Raw genomic sequence first — 19180 nt, forward strand, 5'->3', positions numbered from 1 at the left:
AAAACATGTGATACGAGAGTTGAGAGAGAAGGTGGTCAGTTAACAGAATTGATATAAGCCCTTTATATGTTTGCTTGAAGAAGGCTGACAAATTGTATATACCAAATATTTGAACAAATTTTATATGTAATGTAGAATGAAGTATGATTTTGTTTTTAAATTAGTTTCTAAAATTTCTGTTTATCAAATTGACTTTATATATATGATATAACCAATAATTTTAATATATTTCAGTACAGTGTTGACATATCCCCTACCACTACCACTGTAGCCTGAGCCACCATTATCTCTCACCAACCTGTTGCCCTGCTTCCATTCTTGTCCCCTCTTTTGTCCATTCCTTACAGAGTAGCTACAATCATATTAAATATATACATAAATAAGATATGCCAAATTATGTCACTTAAACTGCCCACATATTCTCTCTCTCTCTCTCTTTTTTTTTTTTTTTTTTTGACTGCGTCGTGCAGCTTGTGGGATCTTAGTTCCCCGACCAGGTGTTGAACCTGGGCCCATGGCAGTGAAAGCACCGAGTCCTAATTACTGGACCACCAGGGAATTCCCCCAAATCCTCTCTTGACTTCTCATTTCACATAGAATAAAATCCAGAGTTCCCCAGGCCTGCAAGGCACATGATCTGCTCACACTAGTATCTTGGACTTTAGTTCCTACCATCTTCCACTGCATTCATTCTGCTTGAGCCGCACCACTGAGGACCTTGTTGTTCACTTTGCACTGACTGCTCTTCCTGTCTGTCTTTAGCTAGTTAGTTCCTTTACTTCTCTGCTTCATTGTTACTTTCCTAGTTTCACCCTTCCTGGGTAGTCTAAAATACTTTCCTACTCCATTCCATCATTCTATATGGAATACAGGACACACCCTTTAAAATTAAATAAAACTATCTTTTTTTGGGGGGGGTGCTGAGTTGGGTCTTTGTTGCTGTGCGCTGGCTTTCTCTAGCTGCGGCAAGCGGGGGCCACTCTTCCTTGTGGTGTGCGGGCTTCTCATTGCGGTGGCTTCTCTTGTTGCAGAGCACGGGCTCTAGGTGCACGGGCTGTAGGCACGTGGGCTCAGTAGTTGTGGCTCGCAGGCTCTAGATGGCAGTCTCAATAGTTGTGGCGCATGGGCTTAGTTGCTCCATGGCATGTGGGATCTTCCCAGACCAGGGCTCAAACCCGTGTCCCCTGCATTGGCAGGTGGATTCTTAACCACTGCACCACCAGGGAAGCCCAAAACTAGCTTTTTTGAAAAACTTACTATGTTGTCTTCCTTTTTCTTTCTGATTTTGCCATGGATCAGAGAATTCTTTGTTTCATACCACTACCCATCCCTGGGACTGGGGCTTGCATTTGAAGGCAGAGTATTACACTCTTACCTCTTTTTTTTTTTTTTTTTGCTGAAGTCATGTAAAAATAATTAGTATTTTCACTGTTGTGTAATTTCTGTGTTGAAGCACACAAAACAAAAATGAAATTCTACATGTTTGTGTTTTCTCTCCCTCCCTCTGGCACACACACAGTGAGCCTGGGAAAATTTAGTATTGATGAAAGAGAACATTTCTGTTTTCCTCTGTCTGAGGCATTTCACGTGTTTAGTTTTGCTTTCAAAACAGTAACCTCTTTGCACTATATTAGAATGAAGTTTTTTTTATTCAGTACAATTAATTTCAATTTTAGGATTCTAAGAGTCTGTAATTGGTTTTGATGATAAATGTTACGTCACAATTGTTAAGAGTTCACTTTGCATCCATTTGACTTAACTTATGTATGTAAAATTTGATGAGAGATGTCTTGGTACGCTCCTGAAATTCTAGTGAATTCTGCAAGTTTCATGCCATTTTCCTATGTTTATCCTTTTTTAGAATTAGAACTCAGTAGTAATTGTCCTTTAAAGAGAATTAAATGTATCCTTAACTTTTACAAAACAAACCTTTAAAATCTCATGTGTAAAGAGTCTTAATTTGCAGACTCTAAAGTGCTTTTTTCCACCGTTACTTTTCTGAAATAAAACTCACTAAAAAACCTCTCTTTCCTATTAGGGACTACTTAAGAGGTTAGAGGCTAGGCATGAGGGATCCTACCTAGTCCCTAAAATTACATTCAGAGTTATAGAAGCACTTGCCTGAGATTCACCAGAGAATCCACTGCCCAAAGAAGATAACGTATGTTCTAACAAATTAATAGATCCTTGAAAATATTTTTCTGTATTTCACACCTAAAGAGATATATAGCCTAAAAACATACAGCAAAGCAGTGGTTAAGTTGTCTTCAGACTGGTGTTCATATTTAACTGAATAGCTTTTTCTCAGACTTCAACAGGAAGAATACTTAAATATTTGAGTTTCTTACAAATTTAATAAGGAACTTAAAATATAAAGCAATTATTAAGTAACATGGGTTATATAATGAAAATAATGAAAATTATCCTACTGTTACATGAGTGAGAGCTTGTGGCTTGAGATAAGGTTTCCAGTGTGCCATTATACATGGACTCAAAAAGTGCTATATCTCAGTAAACTTAGATTGTAAGTGAAGATGATATGCTCTGGAAAACATAATTTAAAAAGTAGGTATAACGATGACAAAGACACTAATGTTGAAGATGCATGTGAAATTTTTGAATAATTAAACCCAAACTTAATTTTTAAAAAATCTTTGTATGGGAAAATTATATTGGGTTGCCAATTATCAAGAATAAGTAATATTTTTTCTTTTAAAATAATTGGAATCATTGCATGTGACAGACTTTAAGTTTCTCCTCTTGATTTCAGGGCCTGAAAGTAAACATTTACTACTACATTGTTATGACTTTCTCACCTGTATCATTAATTCTTAGTTGATCTGTTTCTTTATCTTAGCAATGCTCCCTTCATTTTATGTTTTCCACATAGGAGTAAGGTAAAGCCTGACATTTTCCAAAACATTATTCTTGATAAAAGTAATATTTTTGTTTAGGTGACAAACAGCATGTTTGGTGCTTCAAGAAAGAAGTTTGTAGAGGGGGTCGACAGTGACTACCATGACGAAAACATGTACTACAGCCAGTCTTCTATGTTTCCGCATCGGTCAGAAAAAGATGTAAGTTAACCAGTTAAGCTGTGTTTACTCGATAGTATATGTCTGTCTCTTTCTGATTCCTGAAAAGCAGTATATGAACTGTAGAGTACCACCTTTGGTTGAGTGACTATGTTTTAGGCATAGTGCTAGGCCCTGGGGATACAAAGATGATGAGCTTTCTTACATTCTTATTGGAGACAAAATGTTGTATGATTCTCAAGTTGGGATATGGTAATACTGTGGTAGGAAGTACTCAAAAGACATGGGAAAAAAAAAATCTAAGTTTCGTAACAAATGCCATCTTTTTTTTTTTTTTTTTTTTTTTTGTGGTACGCGGGCCTCTCACTGTTGTAGCCTCTCCCGTTGCGGAGCACAGGCTCCGGATGCGCAGGCTCAGCAGCCAAGGCTCTCGGGCCCGGCCGCTCCGCGGCACGTGGGATCTTCCCAGACCGGGGCACGAACCCGTGTCCCCTGCATCGGCAGGCGGACTCTCAACCACTGCGCCACCAGGGAAGCCCTGCCATCATTTTTCATTAAAGTTGATCATTAGTAAATTACTTCCTGTGTCTTAGAATTTCACAAATAGGCTTACTCAAGGTTTAAGTTAGAATTTGGTGGGGTTTTGTTTTGTTTTGTTTTCCTGTTTTGGTGTTATTCCCCTTTATTTTTATTTGAAAATTGTGTCATTTTGGCAGCAAACTATCAAGTGCATTATTAGGACTCTTCAAATTTTGTGTTTGGTGGCTTTCTTGTGCAGTTGAATAGCTGACAGAATAATGTCATCTAATTAATTTTCTGTTATCTTACTGCCTTTCTAGCTATTTGCTATTTGATGTAAATTATAACTGAATTATTTTTTACATAAATTTCTAAGGTTAATATTTGATGTTATAGTTAAATAATTTGGGATGTCTTTCCGGTAGCATCACTGCAGAAACTAATCTGCATGTGTGTTACTGTGATTGTAAAGTTAAGATTGGTGCAAAAATGGTAGTGGAATATTACTTATTGATGAAAAGCATTCATTCTTATCAGGAAGATATAAAGCTTTCAAACTGAAATTCTTAAAAAAGTATGTGCAGAGAATGAATGACAGAGATGTCTGTCTTCTAGGGAACAGAAATACTGTATTATATGTCAGAATTTTTTAGTCAGAATTATTACATACAGTCATATACCTATGTTGGTTACTATTCCAGGTTAATTGTCACAGAAATAACAATGATTTGCTTCACAAAACTTTTTTTAAATTAATTAATAAGGTAGTAAGACATGGAGATTAAGAATTTGGGCTCTAAAACAGGACAGATACGGGTTTGGATCTTGGCTTTGCCTATTAGCAAGAACTTCTCCAAGCCTCAGTTTTCTCATCTGAAAATGGGAATAATAATATAGTAGCTACTTATAAATTTCTGTGTTGCTGATACTTCTTTCATTACAGAATAGTAAGGGGTATTGCACAAACTTTAGAAAATATGCGTGGGGTCAGGGAAGGGAAAAATTACCAATAATGCTAGTGGGGAATAATTTACGGCTAAAATTTTGATTCTATATTCCACATATTTTTATTTAAAAATATATTTGTAGTTAAATCTCTGGGCCATATTGACATGTCTTTCACTAGAAAGTTTGTACCAATTTTTACTCTCATCAGCACTCTCTGTGCCCTTGAGAATACCAGCTATTATCTTTAAGTTTTTACAGATAGACAAAAGAAACTTACTGTTTTAATGTGCAGTAAAACATTGCTTAATTTACACACACACACACACACACACACACACACACACACACACGGCAATGTGTCTTTTTCGTGTAGTTGGCCATTTTTATTTCTTCCTTTATGGACTACTGTTTTTGTGCCATTTTCTATTTCTCTATTAAGATGATAAGTCTTGTTTATTTGTCAGAGCTCTCCATATATTAAGGTTAATAACCTCTTGTCATAAATAGTTTTTCAGTTTTTTGCTTTCAGGTTTTTTTAATATAAAAATATTTATCATTTTTATTGAATTTGACTCATCGGTTTTGTGTGGGTTTTTTGGTTTTAATGTTTTCAGTTTTTGAGATCATACCTAGGAAGACTTTCCCCACCTACTTTCTTCTAGCACTTTTGTGCTTAATTCTACACATATAACTTACATTCATTAGAAGTGTGTTTTGGATTAAGGTATGAATTTTGTGGTGCCAGATTACCCTCCTCGTGCCAGCCCCCCACCCCCATAAGGTTATCTGGTATCCAGTTGTCCCAACACTTTTTTTATAGTTTAGATCACAGGTTACAAGACCTTTCCATAAAGAACCAGATAGTAAATGTTTTAAACTTTGTGGGCCAAGAGGCTAAATAAAGGATAATATGTAGGTATTTATATAACCATTTAAAATGTGAAAAACCATTCTTAATTTACGCACCCTACAAATATAAGCAGTGTGCTGGATTTGGCCTGCATTCAGTAAATTGCACACCCCTGAGTTAGACCATTCATTTATGGCTAATTGGAATTCTCCCTTATATATACTAATGTCTGATTTTTTTGGCCTGTTTCTTAACTCTTGTTCTGTATATCATATTGATTCTTTGGAAGAACTACAACATAGTTGAATAGCTGTAGCTTTATAGGCAATTTTCACATCTTAGTCAGGTAAGGTCTTTCACATCCTTTACAAAAATGTTTTTGACTGTTGCACATTTATACTGATGTTTACCTTCTTTCAGAAGAGTGTGTCTCTCTTCTATTTCTGTTCTTTATGCCGTTTAAGAAGTAGGGTTTTATGGTTGCCGTTTTCATTACATTTTTCTAATTGGTTTTTACTGATATATGAAATAGTTCGTATGTGTATATATTTATTTTATAACCAGCTACCTTACAAAACTCTTTTTATTAGTTTTCGTTGATTGGGAGTATGGGCTCTGGACATTCTATTTAATGAGTTTATATCTCAGTCAGAGGGTTTACTAGCTGTGTCCTTGGGCAGGTTACTCTGTATGTCTGTATGTCTCAGTTTTCTCATCTATAAAATAAGAAAAATAGTACATGTCTAATGGGTGGTGGTTTTAAGGACTGAATGATAACTGTATGCAAAACTTATAGAAGACCAAATAGTAAATATTAAATGTTGCTACTATAATGAATAATAATAACATTATGCCATTGATTCTTTTGGTTTTTTCGGTAGTTATGTATATCATCTGCAGATAATGATTATTTTGTGCTTTATAAGGCTTTTGAAGAGAAAAAATGTAAACATAATAAATAAATGACTGGGATAATTTTGTATTCTTTTTCTTCCTGGCAACAGTGAGAAAATTATTTTAAATTGTAATTTATGATAAAGGAAAACTGGCCAGTAGTTGAGTGAATCTTTAAGCCAACTATCCAAAAAAAAAAAAACCCAAAAGCAAAAAGACCCCCAAAACCTAACCAATTCCTGATTTACCCTAACCATAGAGCATAAAACGTTAATTGTTTCTTCATCATATGCATAGTTGTAGAAGTATTTGGTAAACTGTTCTTTATAAGATTGTGTGCTGATTAAATTGCTAAGTATTTCTTTAGGGCTACTTCATATTTTCCAAGGCCTTTTATTTCAAGAGATGCCTGTACATGTATGTGTCTTTCAAAAGAATGCTGAATTTGCTGTTTTTGAGGTGTAAAAGTAATATAAATATTACAGATATATTACTTAAATGTTTTCACAAGATTAAGTAAATCATAGGCAGATGTGGGCTTGATGTCTCCCTTTCTTTCCCTTTTCCTTTTTTGAATCTTAGCGCTGTCATTTATTAGCTCTGTGGCTTTGGGCAAGTTATATGACCTCTTCCTTGGTTTCCTTATCTATATGTAAAGCTTGGATACTGATAGTTCCTGTATCATGTAGTTGTGTGATTTTTAATTATTTGTTTTTAATTATAATCTTTTTTTAGAGACATAGAAAATGAAAAACATTCATATAAGACACAATAGACAACTGTTTGGGGGCGGTATAATCTAAGCAATTTTAGGGTTTTCTTAAAAATTATATCTGTATTTTGATTGCTAACGTATTTTCTAGTCTTTTGAGCCTTTGTTGCACTCATTTGGTGATTCTTAAGCATGATTATTTTAGACACACAAACTTGTGGGAACATCTTTTCCCTTGTTTTAATATGTGCTGTAAAGACATGAAATGTAGCACCTATCCTTACTTTAAAAAAAAAAACTCATGAAACTGATTAGACTACTTCCTTGTTTTGACAAATGGCAACCATTTTGAACTTGTACCTAACTTTCATACTTGTGTTAGCCTACAGCAATTATGGCAACTAGGATTTCTCTCAGGCCAATTTATAATAAATATTTTGTTAAAATCTAGTATAAAATAAGGATACCTTCTATCACCATTATTGTCCTCCTCATGATTAGTGTTTAACTACATAGAGAGTCATCCTGGCTGACTCTCTAGCTCGTTGAATTTGTTTCTGTCTCAGGACCTTGCGCTTAGTTTTTTCAGATCTTCACATGGTATTCTCTCTCACTACATCCAGGTATCTGTTAATCTATCTTACCGAGAAGCCTTTCTGAGCACTCTTTTCCTAAGTAGCCTTGTATATACTATCAGTACTACTACTACTATATCCTAACTTCTTTCTTGCATTTTAACAGTTACAGCAACTATCTCTTCCTGAAGTATGTATTTATTAATTATGTATTCTCCTGTCTCCTCCACTAGAATTTAAGTTTAACAAAGGCAAGGACCTTGCCTCTCTAGTTTACTGCTGTGTTCTTAGAACTTATTATAAGGTGTAGGAGATAGTGGGCTCTTACTGAGTCTTTTTGTTAGAGAAAGGGAAGGAAATGAGTTGATATTGAAAATAACAAAATTAATATTTGCAGATACGATTGTTTACCTAAAAAACTCAAAAATAACCTTTAAAACTTTTAATTTGAATGTATATAAGTATGTCAATTTTATATGGCAACAATAACCTAATAGAGTTAAATGTAAATAAATCAGACTTTAAAGAAATTAGAATTAAATGTCAAATGATTTGAAGGCAGTGTTCTAAAATTTCTTAAATTCATTGCCATTTAAATAATCTTCAAACTCTGTATTTTAAAGATAAAAGCCTATTTATAAAAGGGAGTTAAAATGATATACTTAAAAGATATAACAAATTTTGATACATCTACAAAAATAATAAGAGAAGTTTTCATCCAGTAATAACAATCATAAAAAATCATAGTCAGAAAATACCATTTTATTCCTCTCATACTAGCAAAGAGGGTTTTTGTTGTTGTTTGGTTTTTTGGTTTTTGTTTTTAAGTGGAAGAGTAGCCATTATCTGTGAGGGAACATTGAAGTAACTGCTTTGGAAGCATAATTAATACAAACTTTGTAGAAAACAGTTTAGCAATGCATATTAAGAGCCTTTAATATGCCTTTAAATTTGTGCTTTGGCTCTAACCTAAGATTCAGACAATATAATATAGAGATCTTCCTTGCCATACTTTCTTTAGTATGTTTTGAATGTTAAATGTTCTATAGGAATTAATTACATTGACTATTTCAGCATATATTACACTTTCTGAAAATGTTATTTTTGAAAACTTAATGTTTTAATCAAAATTACTTGAACTATCTGGTAAACTCATAATTTGTTATTGATTTCTGATTCATAAGCTACCAGGTCCTATGACTTATTGACTATTTTGTTTTTCTGCCTGCTTCCTCTCTTGTCCCTTTCTTCTTTTGGTCTTTTTAATATATTATCTTCTAATAGTCTTTCTTTTTGTGTACTAGATTTCATTCTGACTTCAATGGTTTTTTATTTTTTTAACCATACTGTTTTTAATTTTTAAATGTTTTTCAGATTCTATGTAGATTTAAAACTTTCTTTCTTTGTTTTTTCTGTTTGAGATATGATATAGTCAAAATCATATTTCTTTGTTGTTTTCATCCTGGAATAAATAACAGAATGCTAGGAATTATATTATCACCATACCTTTAAATATATTGTACAATGAATTTTTAAGGAACACTTAAAAACATATATTTCATTTTAAAATTGCTTTTGTGGTCAGGGAATTTTTATTTAATAAAACTTTGTTGCATTTTGAAGTCATTTTTTATGTAGAAAATTATTTCTTGACCATACTGATTTTAATGTTTCTTGAAATAGGTTTTGTGATTGAAGGTACATTTTATTGGTGGGAATAATTGTGAGAGGTGATCACTATTGGAAAGCGTGAGGGGGATAGAATAATTAACACTTCTTTCCTGTTATGGATTGCTGGAAGGAGCCAGATTGGCCTATTATTAAGTTTTTCAAATATACATTTTGTAAAACAATATAATTTTAGAGTTTTTTTGGTCATGGATTTCAGAATTATATCAGGTAACAGTGGAAATAATTTTAGAAATACAGTTTCTAACTTGTTGATTTCCTTGATATTCTGTATATTAAGCAAAAGGATAAAGGAGCTCTTTGTTGAGTCAGGAAAATAACTTGTATTACATTACTGTTTCTTCTAGTTGCTTCCTGGTTTGTATTGTTGTTTGAATGAAGTGTTGTATTATAGACTGTTTGAGAAATGAGGAAGAATATAGTTGTGATAATGGTTTTAGACTGGGAACACAGTAACCTGCTTATTGGTTTCAGCATTCTACTGATTGTGTGACATTTAATCTTTTTCTACTATTTTCCCCCTCTAAGAACACAAGTTCTGCTCCCTATTTTATCTAGAATTCATTTGATAAACTTCTTTCTTTAGCTTCTTAAGCAAAAATGAATATAAAATTAGGGTACTATTCAATAAATTCCCCGAAGGCTGCCCCTCTGATTGCTATTAATGAGATTCCTGAATTGGGAGGAAGTTTAGATTACTAGCAGCAGCTGCTACCATTTATTGAACACTTAATATGTGTATATCTTATTTAGTCTTCACTTCAACTCTATAAGGTAGGTAGTGTTATTTCCATCTTACAGGAAGGAAACAGAGGCTCGGCTCTCCCATAGGTAAGAGGCAGAATCAGGATTCAAACCTAGATTTTTTTCTGACTCAAAGCCAGGCTCTTTCCACTTATGCTTATATTCCCTACTCTAATATGTCTCTTGATCTAAAGTTCTATATTTTTCTAAGAAATTTACCTTTATACAATTAACTTTCAGCAGTTAAAAAATTATATAAATTTTCTATCATCTGTTAATTGTAGTTATTTCTGTGCCAGAGTACATTTCTTGTGTATTTTCTTTGCGCTTGTAAATAGCGTTTCTACCCCATATTCCTTCATTGTATGTTAAATCCATTTTAAAATCCATTTTTAGCACTGATATATTTCATGAAGCATGCTTTCAGAGTTTAAAAATACATACTGCTAGGATTGATTTTATAAGAAATTATATATTTGCATTTTTGACACATTTTGAAGCAGTCATTTTAACATTGGTTTGTATAGCTGATCATTGCTTATTTTACTTGGGTGTTGTGAAGATTACAAACCATTAAACAGACTGCTTTCATGTTTCTGTAAAGCATTGTTTACTAACCTTCTTTATGTACTCACACATAGAGAAAATGATAATATTTAATATGTCATACTGGTAAATGGGTCACCCTGCTGCTCTTCGACTCAAATATTTGGCCCAGGGTGCCATTCCCCCTTTACCTTCATGTTGTGTCGTCTTCTCTACTTTATCTCCCAGTGCTGAGAGGAGTGATATTTTGGCATACCTATTAACTCATTTGTGGATGTATAACCTTTGTGAGAAAGTAGACTATAAAATGTCTGTTCTTTGGAGTTATGTGCTCAATAAACATACACATTTCTAGGAAAAGTAAAATTTTTAGTGGTCCATTCTAGAATGTTCACATTATGGATCATTCTAAGTCACGGATTCATGCTGGCCAGCATCTTCTATGTGAAGCCTTTGGAAACTATACTCCTTTACTTTTGTTTATAGCTTATAATGATAACAGGAAATCATGATTGTTAAGGCATCAGAAAATCATGATTGTTAACAGAAAATCATGATTGTTAAGGCATTTTATTATAAACATTTTACCTTCTGTCACCAACTAAAGCTTCATTGTATGTTACATATGTTCTTTGATCTTGTTCTTGCAATTTAGAAATGAACCTTTAATGTGCTTAAAATATTTGCGGTTATGTGGTAATAGTAACGATAATTGTACCTAACAGAAGAACTTGGTCAGGCATAAAATGCGAATTCTTTCAGTTTAACTGTTTATATTGTATACCCTCCATATTTCAGAAGGAATATTTATAAGGTTTGATGCTTTTTTAGAAAATTTGTTACTATATTTAAATACTGCTGTGTTTAGAGTAGTAACTTAGCCCAACCCCAGAAGAGTCTGGTGTATGTCATTAGTTTAAAGCTACTGTTGTATAAAAACTTCTGTGAATTTCAGAATAATTAAAACAATTTAGAATTTTGACATGAAAATAGCATGAAATGTGTATTGTATAAACCTCTACTGTTTAAATATTTTTCCCCCTGGCTTTCCTACTGCGGTCAATGTCATCCCAGTTCTTCACTGGAAATCAGAGAGGCCTCTGATAGTTCCCTGTCTGGTGATTCTCCACCCATCTCTTTTCCCCTATATCTCAACCATTTCAATAGGACTCCTTCGTAGTCGCAGTTCTCCTGTTCTAGCTTAGTATCTTACCATTTCCATCCAGTTTTGCTGTTGGAATTATCTTACCAAAGCACCGTTTGATCATGTCACTTCCTGGCTTAAAATTATATTTTCTCTTTATCGCCATAGTTAGTAGCCATCTTTGCATAACATTTAAGAAGATTTTTTGCATCTGGTCCCATCACTCTTTTATTTCCCATTCTTCTATTCCCCAGTGTGCGTAGGGTAGGCCTTATCTCCCTTCCCTAATTACCCTGTTGTTCAGTCACTGATGTTTCTTATTTTGTTTGTATTCTAATCATGTCACTAACTTTTATCGCACTCACTGCATATTCTCACACTGGAAAACCCCTCATCTGTACCCACATCAGATGTTACCATTCTACGAAGTATTCCTGTTACCTCACCCTTTTTTAGAAATATCTTCCTCCAGTGATACTTTATACTTCCTTAAGAGCACTTACCACACTGTGCCTTGAAACATAATTAGTTGTGTAATTCATTCTGTCCTTCCACTAGATTATAACCCTTTTGATGACGTAGCTCGTCTTATTTAATTATGGTGTTTTGATGGTTGCTTAATATAAGACAGGGAATATACAGACATGCACTTACACGTACACATTTTCATTTACTCAGTTTAAGTATCTAGTTTTTTATAGCACTGCCCCATACAGTGCTAGTCTCTATGAAGAAGTAAAAAATGAATATAACATGGCTTCAAAGAATTTTTATTCTAGGAAAAAAAGATGATGCAAAAAATTGAAAGGCATTGTACACAAGTGCCATGAATGTACATGCAATGTACATTATATACCATGTCTATACATATTTGTAAGTATTTTGGGTTTGTCCTTTGGTACTGTATCACCTCTCCACATACCTGGTTGTGTGTATGTTTGTTAGATTTTTCTACCCATTTGATACACATTTCTATATAAAAATCAGTAACTATTACAAAATACAAAACTTTTCTATTTAGGTAATTTTATTTTCAACTTTAATAAACTGAATTTAGAATTTAGCTTAATATATTATTTAAGAATCAAGTAATTTTACTTAAATTTAGACTTTTTGAAGTACTGTCTTCATGTATTTGTTAGCCTAGTTTGCTTTTTTTTAAAGTGAGGTAATGATGCTGTCATAGTTTCATTTAGAGTAACTGGGGAAAAAAAAACTTTGCAGTGATCAAAAATTAATTTTATTTGCATAGTTTGATGTCATGCAATTGTGATACGTGCTTAAGTAACATGAAATTTATTATGCAGTGTTTGTTTTTGTTTTTCTGAAGATTGGGAAATATGGATTTGATTCTCACATATTATGATATGTTGTACAGATTTGTAAAATGTCAGTGCAATGTTCTGTGTACTTTCTTTATGCTCTAATATAATTAATTTGTTTCTAGATGCTGGCATCACCATCTACATCAGGTCAGCTGTCTCAGTTTGGGGCAAGTTTATACGGGCAACAAAGTAAGAATTTTGTATTTATTCTGGGATACTTTATTTAAAGAAAAAAATAACTACCAAATAAAGAATAATGCTGCCCTTGTGGGTTTATTCTAGGGTTTAAAAGGAAAGATATTTAATTTTCAGTTTTTCTTATTTTACTTAGCAGAAAACCTCATTATTTCAGACCTTTCTAATTCAAAATTATTTGGATACAGGGTAGATCAAAATTTATTTCTTCATCTTTTGTATGTGTATGTTCCTTTGCAGTATTTTTGAAGAAGATATGCTAAACAAATTAAAAATAGACATTCTCTATGTTTTCAGTTGGAGGAAGTTAAAGGTTTTTGATTGGTCAGTTAAGTAGGTTGTTTTGTTTGTGTTTTTTGGTCTTATTATTAATGTAAGCCCATTACCTAGCAGTTTGTGAAATGTTCTCTTTGTTTAGCAAATACTTCTTTTACTTTGGCTCAGTCTGGGTATACAATCTCTGTTTTTGACTAACAGTTCAAAGCTTTTTCCATATACGAGATTTTATTTCTTTTATGTGTTGTAATACTTTTATAGCTCTCAGCACAGTGCCTGGCGCATAGTAAGCGCTCAATAAATGTTAACTATTATTATGACATAATTTTTATAAAACTAAATTATAAAATTTTCCCTTTTTTAAATTAATTTTCCAAACTTTTATATATTAATAAGATTTGTCATATCTTTTAATGTCAGAGACTGCTGATCTCTCATCTCTGTAGTGGGAGGGAAGTGTTAAAAGGGATGTAAATTCCCATCAAAGATTACAGAATAATAGGGTAACTGAAGCAGACAATCTGATGACCAAATAATTTAACCAGCTTCAAATAAAAATCAGTTATGTGATTTGTAAGTCTTTCCCAGTATAATAAAAGGCAAAGTTTTGATAGATATAAGAGTAGTTTGTCATACCACTTTACCCTTCAATTTTATTTTGAAATTTAGTAAGGGGAAAAAACTTACTTTGTTAGACAAATATAGTTTCCATCTATTTTTTTTCTCTCTACCTCTTGTGGCATTCTTTTTGCTATGAAACACAATTTTGTTAGTACAGAATTAGTAGGGAAAATTATTAATTACAGATACTAGTTTTCCTCCAGTTAAGTAGAAAACATTTTTAAGCCTTTTATTACACAAAAAAGATGTTGCTTATTTATCAGCAAATGTTCATTCTAGTTATTGAGGGAATATTATTAGCTAGCAGTTTGTTTCGTTTGGACTGTTTTTGTTTGAAGCCTACTACTTTCACCTTTCTGGTAACCCTTACATTCGAAATATCTAGTTAAATTTTAAAGCTACCCTTTATTTCTATAGAGAAACTGCAAAGAACTTACATTGCTTTCTTTTTAAAGCCCACAATTTATCACAGCAGAAAGTAGATAATGGAATAGAGAAAAGTTATATTTGAGAATCCAAGGTTATTTAATGAAGGAGAATAGCAATTATTTTACAATATAATCAGCTATATGGTCTTTGAAAATCTGATCTAATTTTTTTAACCTACAAATGTGAAGTTATAATTGGGCTAAGTTATAGAATGGATTAGGTTTGGAATATGGTTATTTCATTGGTAAGGTAGACATTTATTGATTTAATTTGTGTACATGATTGTGCTGATGGTTAAGGATATACAAAGATTAATAAATGAGCAAAGTTATTTTCATTAGGAAAAGTATTTTAAGGTACTTAGTAATTTAAAAAGAAGTTACATATGACAAATATTTCCTGTTGGAGTTTAGTATAATAAATGGCTTTATTATTGTAGCATTGATGAACCAGCATTTTCAATTCATAGCTCACTCTATTAACTGACATTGTAGGTATTATTTTTTAAAATGAACCTTAGATCAACTGAAACTGAAATGTCTCAAGTCAGGGTACAGTTATTCCTTTCTAGTCACAGATCTAGAAGCTACAACTAGTAAAATAAAATAAAATAAAACAGAGCCTGAATTCCTAGTCTCTGTCTGTTAGGATAGACCTGACAGGGCCAGATAAGTCTTTCAGCTGGTAAGTAGTTTGAACACACACCTTCTCAGAGAGGAGAACACCAGCTACCATGTAGGACTTGAGGGTCAGGGCTTTGGTAGTATAAGTAAGTCAGAAAGATAAAACTTGAGGGGCTGACCTTATTTAATAAAGGATGGGGAGATAGAATAAGTAGGTGGGAATAGATTCATGATGTTATTCTTATGGCAGCTAACTTTAATTGTGCATTGGGCTTGATATTACAAAGTTCTTTTGCCCCGCAAGTGTATTGAGTACCACCATTAACTCTGTATTCAGATTGGCAAAGTTCAGTAGGAATTTGAGCCATTAAAATGGAGGTTTACTATCTGTTTTGTGTTCTTGATGATCAGAGAGATTAGAGGTGGAGAAGGAAGAGTGCCCTCTTCAAAACTGAGACTCACTGAGTTTAAAACAAGGGAAGGAATTCCTCTTGGAATGGATACAGAGCTGCTTAAAGTGACTTTTTGCCGGATTTGGGTGGAAGTGATTGTATAGTACACAAGGGTACCCAGAAAATGCTGGATTAGGAGCTTGTGTGATCATGGGTTCTAGTACAGTATAGTTGTATCCAAATATGTAACTTTTCATCCAAGGGTTTATGTGACTACTGTGCATCAAGTGGTAACTGTAGAAGCTGGTGAATGGAATCTTGTATTCAAGTTGCATGATGTTCTCTACTTGTTCTCTACTTGTGCGTAAGATTTTAAGTACACTGTCTAGGTTTAAAGACCCCCGGGCTCCCTGAAGCTGTGTACTAGATGGGAATGAACAGAGAGCCAGGAATTAATTTCCCCTGGATAGTCAATGCATTGAAATTAAGTGGTAGTATCGTTGGTGTGACTTTTTCTTTCTTACCAACAGGATTTAGGGCCTTGGAGGATTTGAGAAAAAGGAGTACTTCTTATATGCCTATAATCTAGCCACATAGGTTAACTAGCTGTCTGAATGAATCCATTATATACATTTGTGTCTGAATTCTCAGAGGACCCAGACCACTAGCTGGGAAAGGAAATAAACTTCTCTTTCTGGTATCTGGACTCCTGGCTTAAAAGCAGTGGCATAGCCTTATGCTTTCAACAACATCCCTTTGACCTCCTATTTTAAGAATACATATATGAAAGCTACTTGTTTTGTGGAGAGCCAGAGCACAGGTGGAATGGTTCAGAAATAATACTGTTGACAGTATAGTTAGGCATGTGACACATTTTGGTAGCTTTTAGGAAATAGGATCATTTAACAGATACTTGAATTAATAATGAACGCCCTGGGAGTTCTTGCTCTCTAGAAGCATTTTATAGTTGGGGAGGTCAAGACATATTTATATGCAAAGTGTTAAATACCATAGGGTAAAAGGCATCATGTTGAATGATATGGACAGACTTGCAGATTGGAGAGAAAAGCACAGTAAGCTACAGTGGTATGGGAAAGGTTCAAAAAGGAGGTAGGAATTGAGTTTAACAGATATTTTTGAGTGCCTACCATATATATTACATCATGCTAGAGACTGCAGATGTGTTGTAGAAGAGAGCATTCTCTTTTATGCCATCTCTGTACAGTGTATATATGCCTTCGGTGTTGCTGCATTTATTTATTGCACGTCTTCATTGCCTTTGTATCCTCAATACTCTGTACACGATAGGCACTCACTGAATGTTTGTTGAATGCATGATGAACAAGATATGGTCCTTATATATAATCTAGTAGGATAAATACACAAGTTATTTTCCTACAAAATAGAGGAAGAAGTACAGAGTTTTCTGGATACTTGAAAGGTAGGAGTAATCACATACCTTAAATGATCAGGACAGGATTTACAGATGAGGTCATGTTTGACATTGCCCTTGAAGAGACCATGAGTAAGGTTGTTTCAGTAGTGGGAACAAAATCTACAGCATGGGATAAATTTTTGAGTGGTTTGCTTTATCAAGACAAGGGAAATCTATTAGGCTGTTACATTGGTTTCAGCCAAGAAGTACAAATCTTCACAATTTTATGGAATCTATCTCAAGATATTTGCTACTTTTTAAGTTCAAGAACGCAGCTATAACATACTCTTTTCCCCCAGAAAACAACTATTTATAGGTGAAAACCATTATTACTTCATTAGACTATCTCATTTTATCTTACCTTTAGGACCACCTGTTGATTTTCTTTTCATAGGCACGTTTCATCCCCCCACCCGACCCTCACTCCCCAAAAGCTAATAGTTATTCGGTATTTTCTATGTGTCAGGTGCTATGTTAAGTACTTGATATAAATATAAACTCATTTAATCTTCACAACAACCCGATTAAAGGTTAAGGGACTTGCCTAGGGAGTAAGTAGTAGAGCCAGGATTGCCTTACTTTGTAAGTTTTACTATGTGAACATGAGTTGAGAACAGCAGTTTCTTTGAAACCTGGGTGCTACATGTTACTTACTGAATGTCATGACCCTAGGAAGCAATTTGCACACAGTAGAAACTGCATATGTTAAATCCACAGATTCCAAGAGTCTGCTGACTAAGGCATTATGATAGGATTTATTCATTTATTGTGTTATTTATCTAGTACCTACCATGAGTGAAGAATTATTCCAGGATTGAAGAGTATGGCAAATAACAAAGTTCCTGCTTTCATGGAGCTTATATTTTAATGAAGGAAGTCAGGGGATAAGCATACAAATAAATTTATTTACTTAGTAAATAATATGATTCTGATAATAAGTACTATAAAAAATTGTCAGGTTAATGGATGAGTGGATGGGATCAGTAGTTTTCGAGCAGGCAAAGAGGCTGTCTCTGAGGCGGTAGTATTTGAATGGAAACCAGTCTGTTGAGAAGTGGAAACGCTTGGAAAGATCTGGGGAAGAGCTTTTCAGGTACAGACAACAGCAAATGCAAATGGTCTTACTCATGAGAATATAAGAATGAACTTCGTGTGTTAAAAGATGAATGAGAGGGCCAGTATAATGAACAAAGAAAGTGGAAGGTTAATGGGTAGCAGGTGTCAGGTCATGGAGTCTTGTAAAGATTTGGTAAAGCATTTGGATTTATTCTAAGTTTAATGGGAAGGATTTTCAGATACAGCTTCATTTTTAAAAGATCACCTTGCTGTGTAGAAAATGGACTGAGTGGAGGAGGGACAGTGACAAGAAAAAGAGAAAGACAATTAGTGCAGTAGTCCAGGCAGGAAAGTAGGGTGGCTTTGGACTAGTGCTGGAGGTGTTGAGAAATGGTTAGGTTTGGGATATTTTGGACATAGAGCTAATATGATTTGGGGATGTGGGATATGAAAGAGAGGGATCAAGGATGATCTCTAAGGTTAGAGACCTGCGTTACTTTGTGAAAGGGTGCTCCTAATGTATCATGCAAATTTAGGTTGAGGAGGAGGAGTACAAAGTATATATAGGAGATTCACACAGCTGTTCCACAGATGGAGTGCCACCTGCTGTAAAGATCCAGCCAGATGTTTGGGACTCCCGGCTGGTTCTAACACAGCAGCAACTTCTCATAGTTGAGGGTTTTGAAGCCAGGTTAGCTCCATCCATGCTTGTCTCATACATCCTTACTACCCAGAAGGTAAGCCCACTCTTCCTCCAGGCATATCACTTGTCCTCATTTTCATATATCTTGCAGTTTTCTCAGACCGAACTGGTGTGACATTTTTATTCCCCTGACTCCTCATCACCACCACCAAATGCCTGGCTAGGTCTCTTTCATTATTCAGTTCATGTACAGTATTGTCTAGGAAACATGTTCTGATCCCACATTCATTCTGCTTTCATGTCTGAGTGTTGCCCCCATATACACCAAGTACACTGTACATGTACTGCATGTAAACATCTTGATCATAGCAGTTTGTTTTTGGGGGGGGGGGTTGTTTTCTTTTTTAAGTAGTCTTGTATATCTCTGTAGAACAAGAGGAGGGAAAGTATTCTAGGTGGGGAGAAGGATATGAGTAAAGATACCGGGGCATATTTTGGGGAGGGGACTAGGGAAATTACAAAGAAGACT

General features: G+C 34.2%; 1 protein-coding gene across 7 annotated transcripts in view; it reads left to right on the forward strand.

The window, feature by feature from the left end:
- The window catches only part of CNOT2 (CCR4-NOT transcription complex subunit 2), a gene marked incomplete at both ends in the record, with an annotated part of 70220 nt that overhangs the window by 23875 nt on the left and 27165 nt on the right, over positions 1-19180 (forward strand). For 5 of the 7 annotated variants that reach the window (XM_079715089.1, XM_079715090.1, XM_079715094.1 and 2 more), the window contains 2 exons: positions 2955-3077; positions 13104-13170. In XM_079715089.1, the coding sequence (XP_079571215.1) occupies positions 2955-3077; positions 13104-13170 (190 nt within the window). The remainder of the gene's footprint in view (positions 1-2954; positions 3078-13103; positions 13171-19180) is intronic. The other 2 variants (XM_079715092.1, XM_079715093.1) reach the window with 2 other exon arrangements.

The sequence above is a fragment of the Hyperoodon ampullatus genome (genome assembly GCF_949752795.1).
Source record: "Hyperoodon ampullatus genome assembly, chromosome: 11".
NCBI lineage: Eukaryota > Metazoa > Chordata > Mammalia > Artiodactyla > Ziphiidae > Hyperoodon > Hyperoodon ampullatus.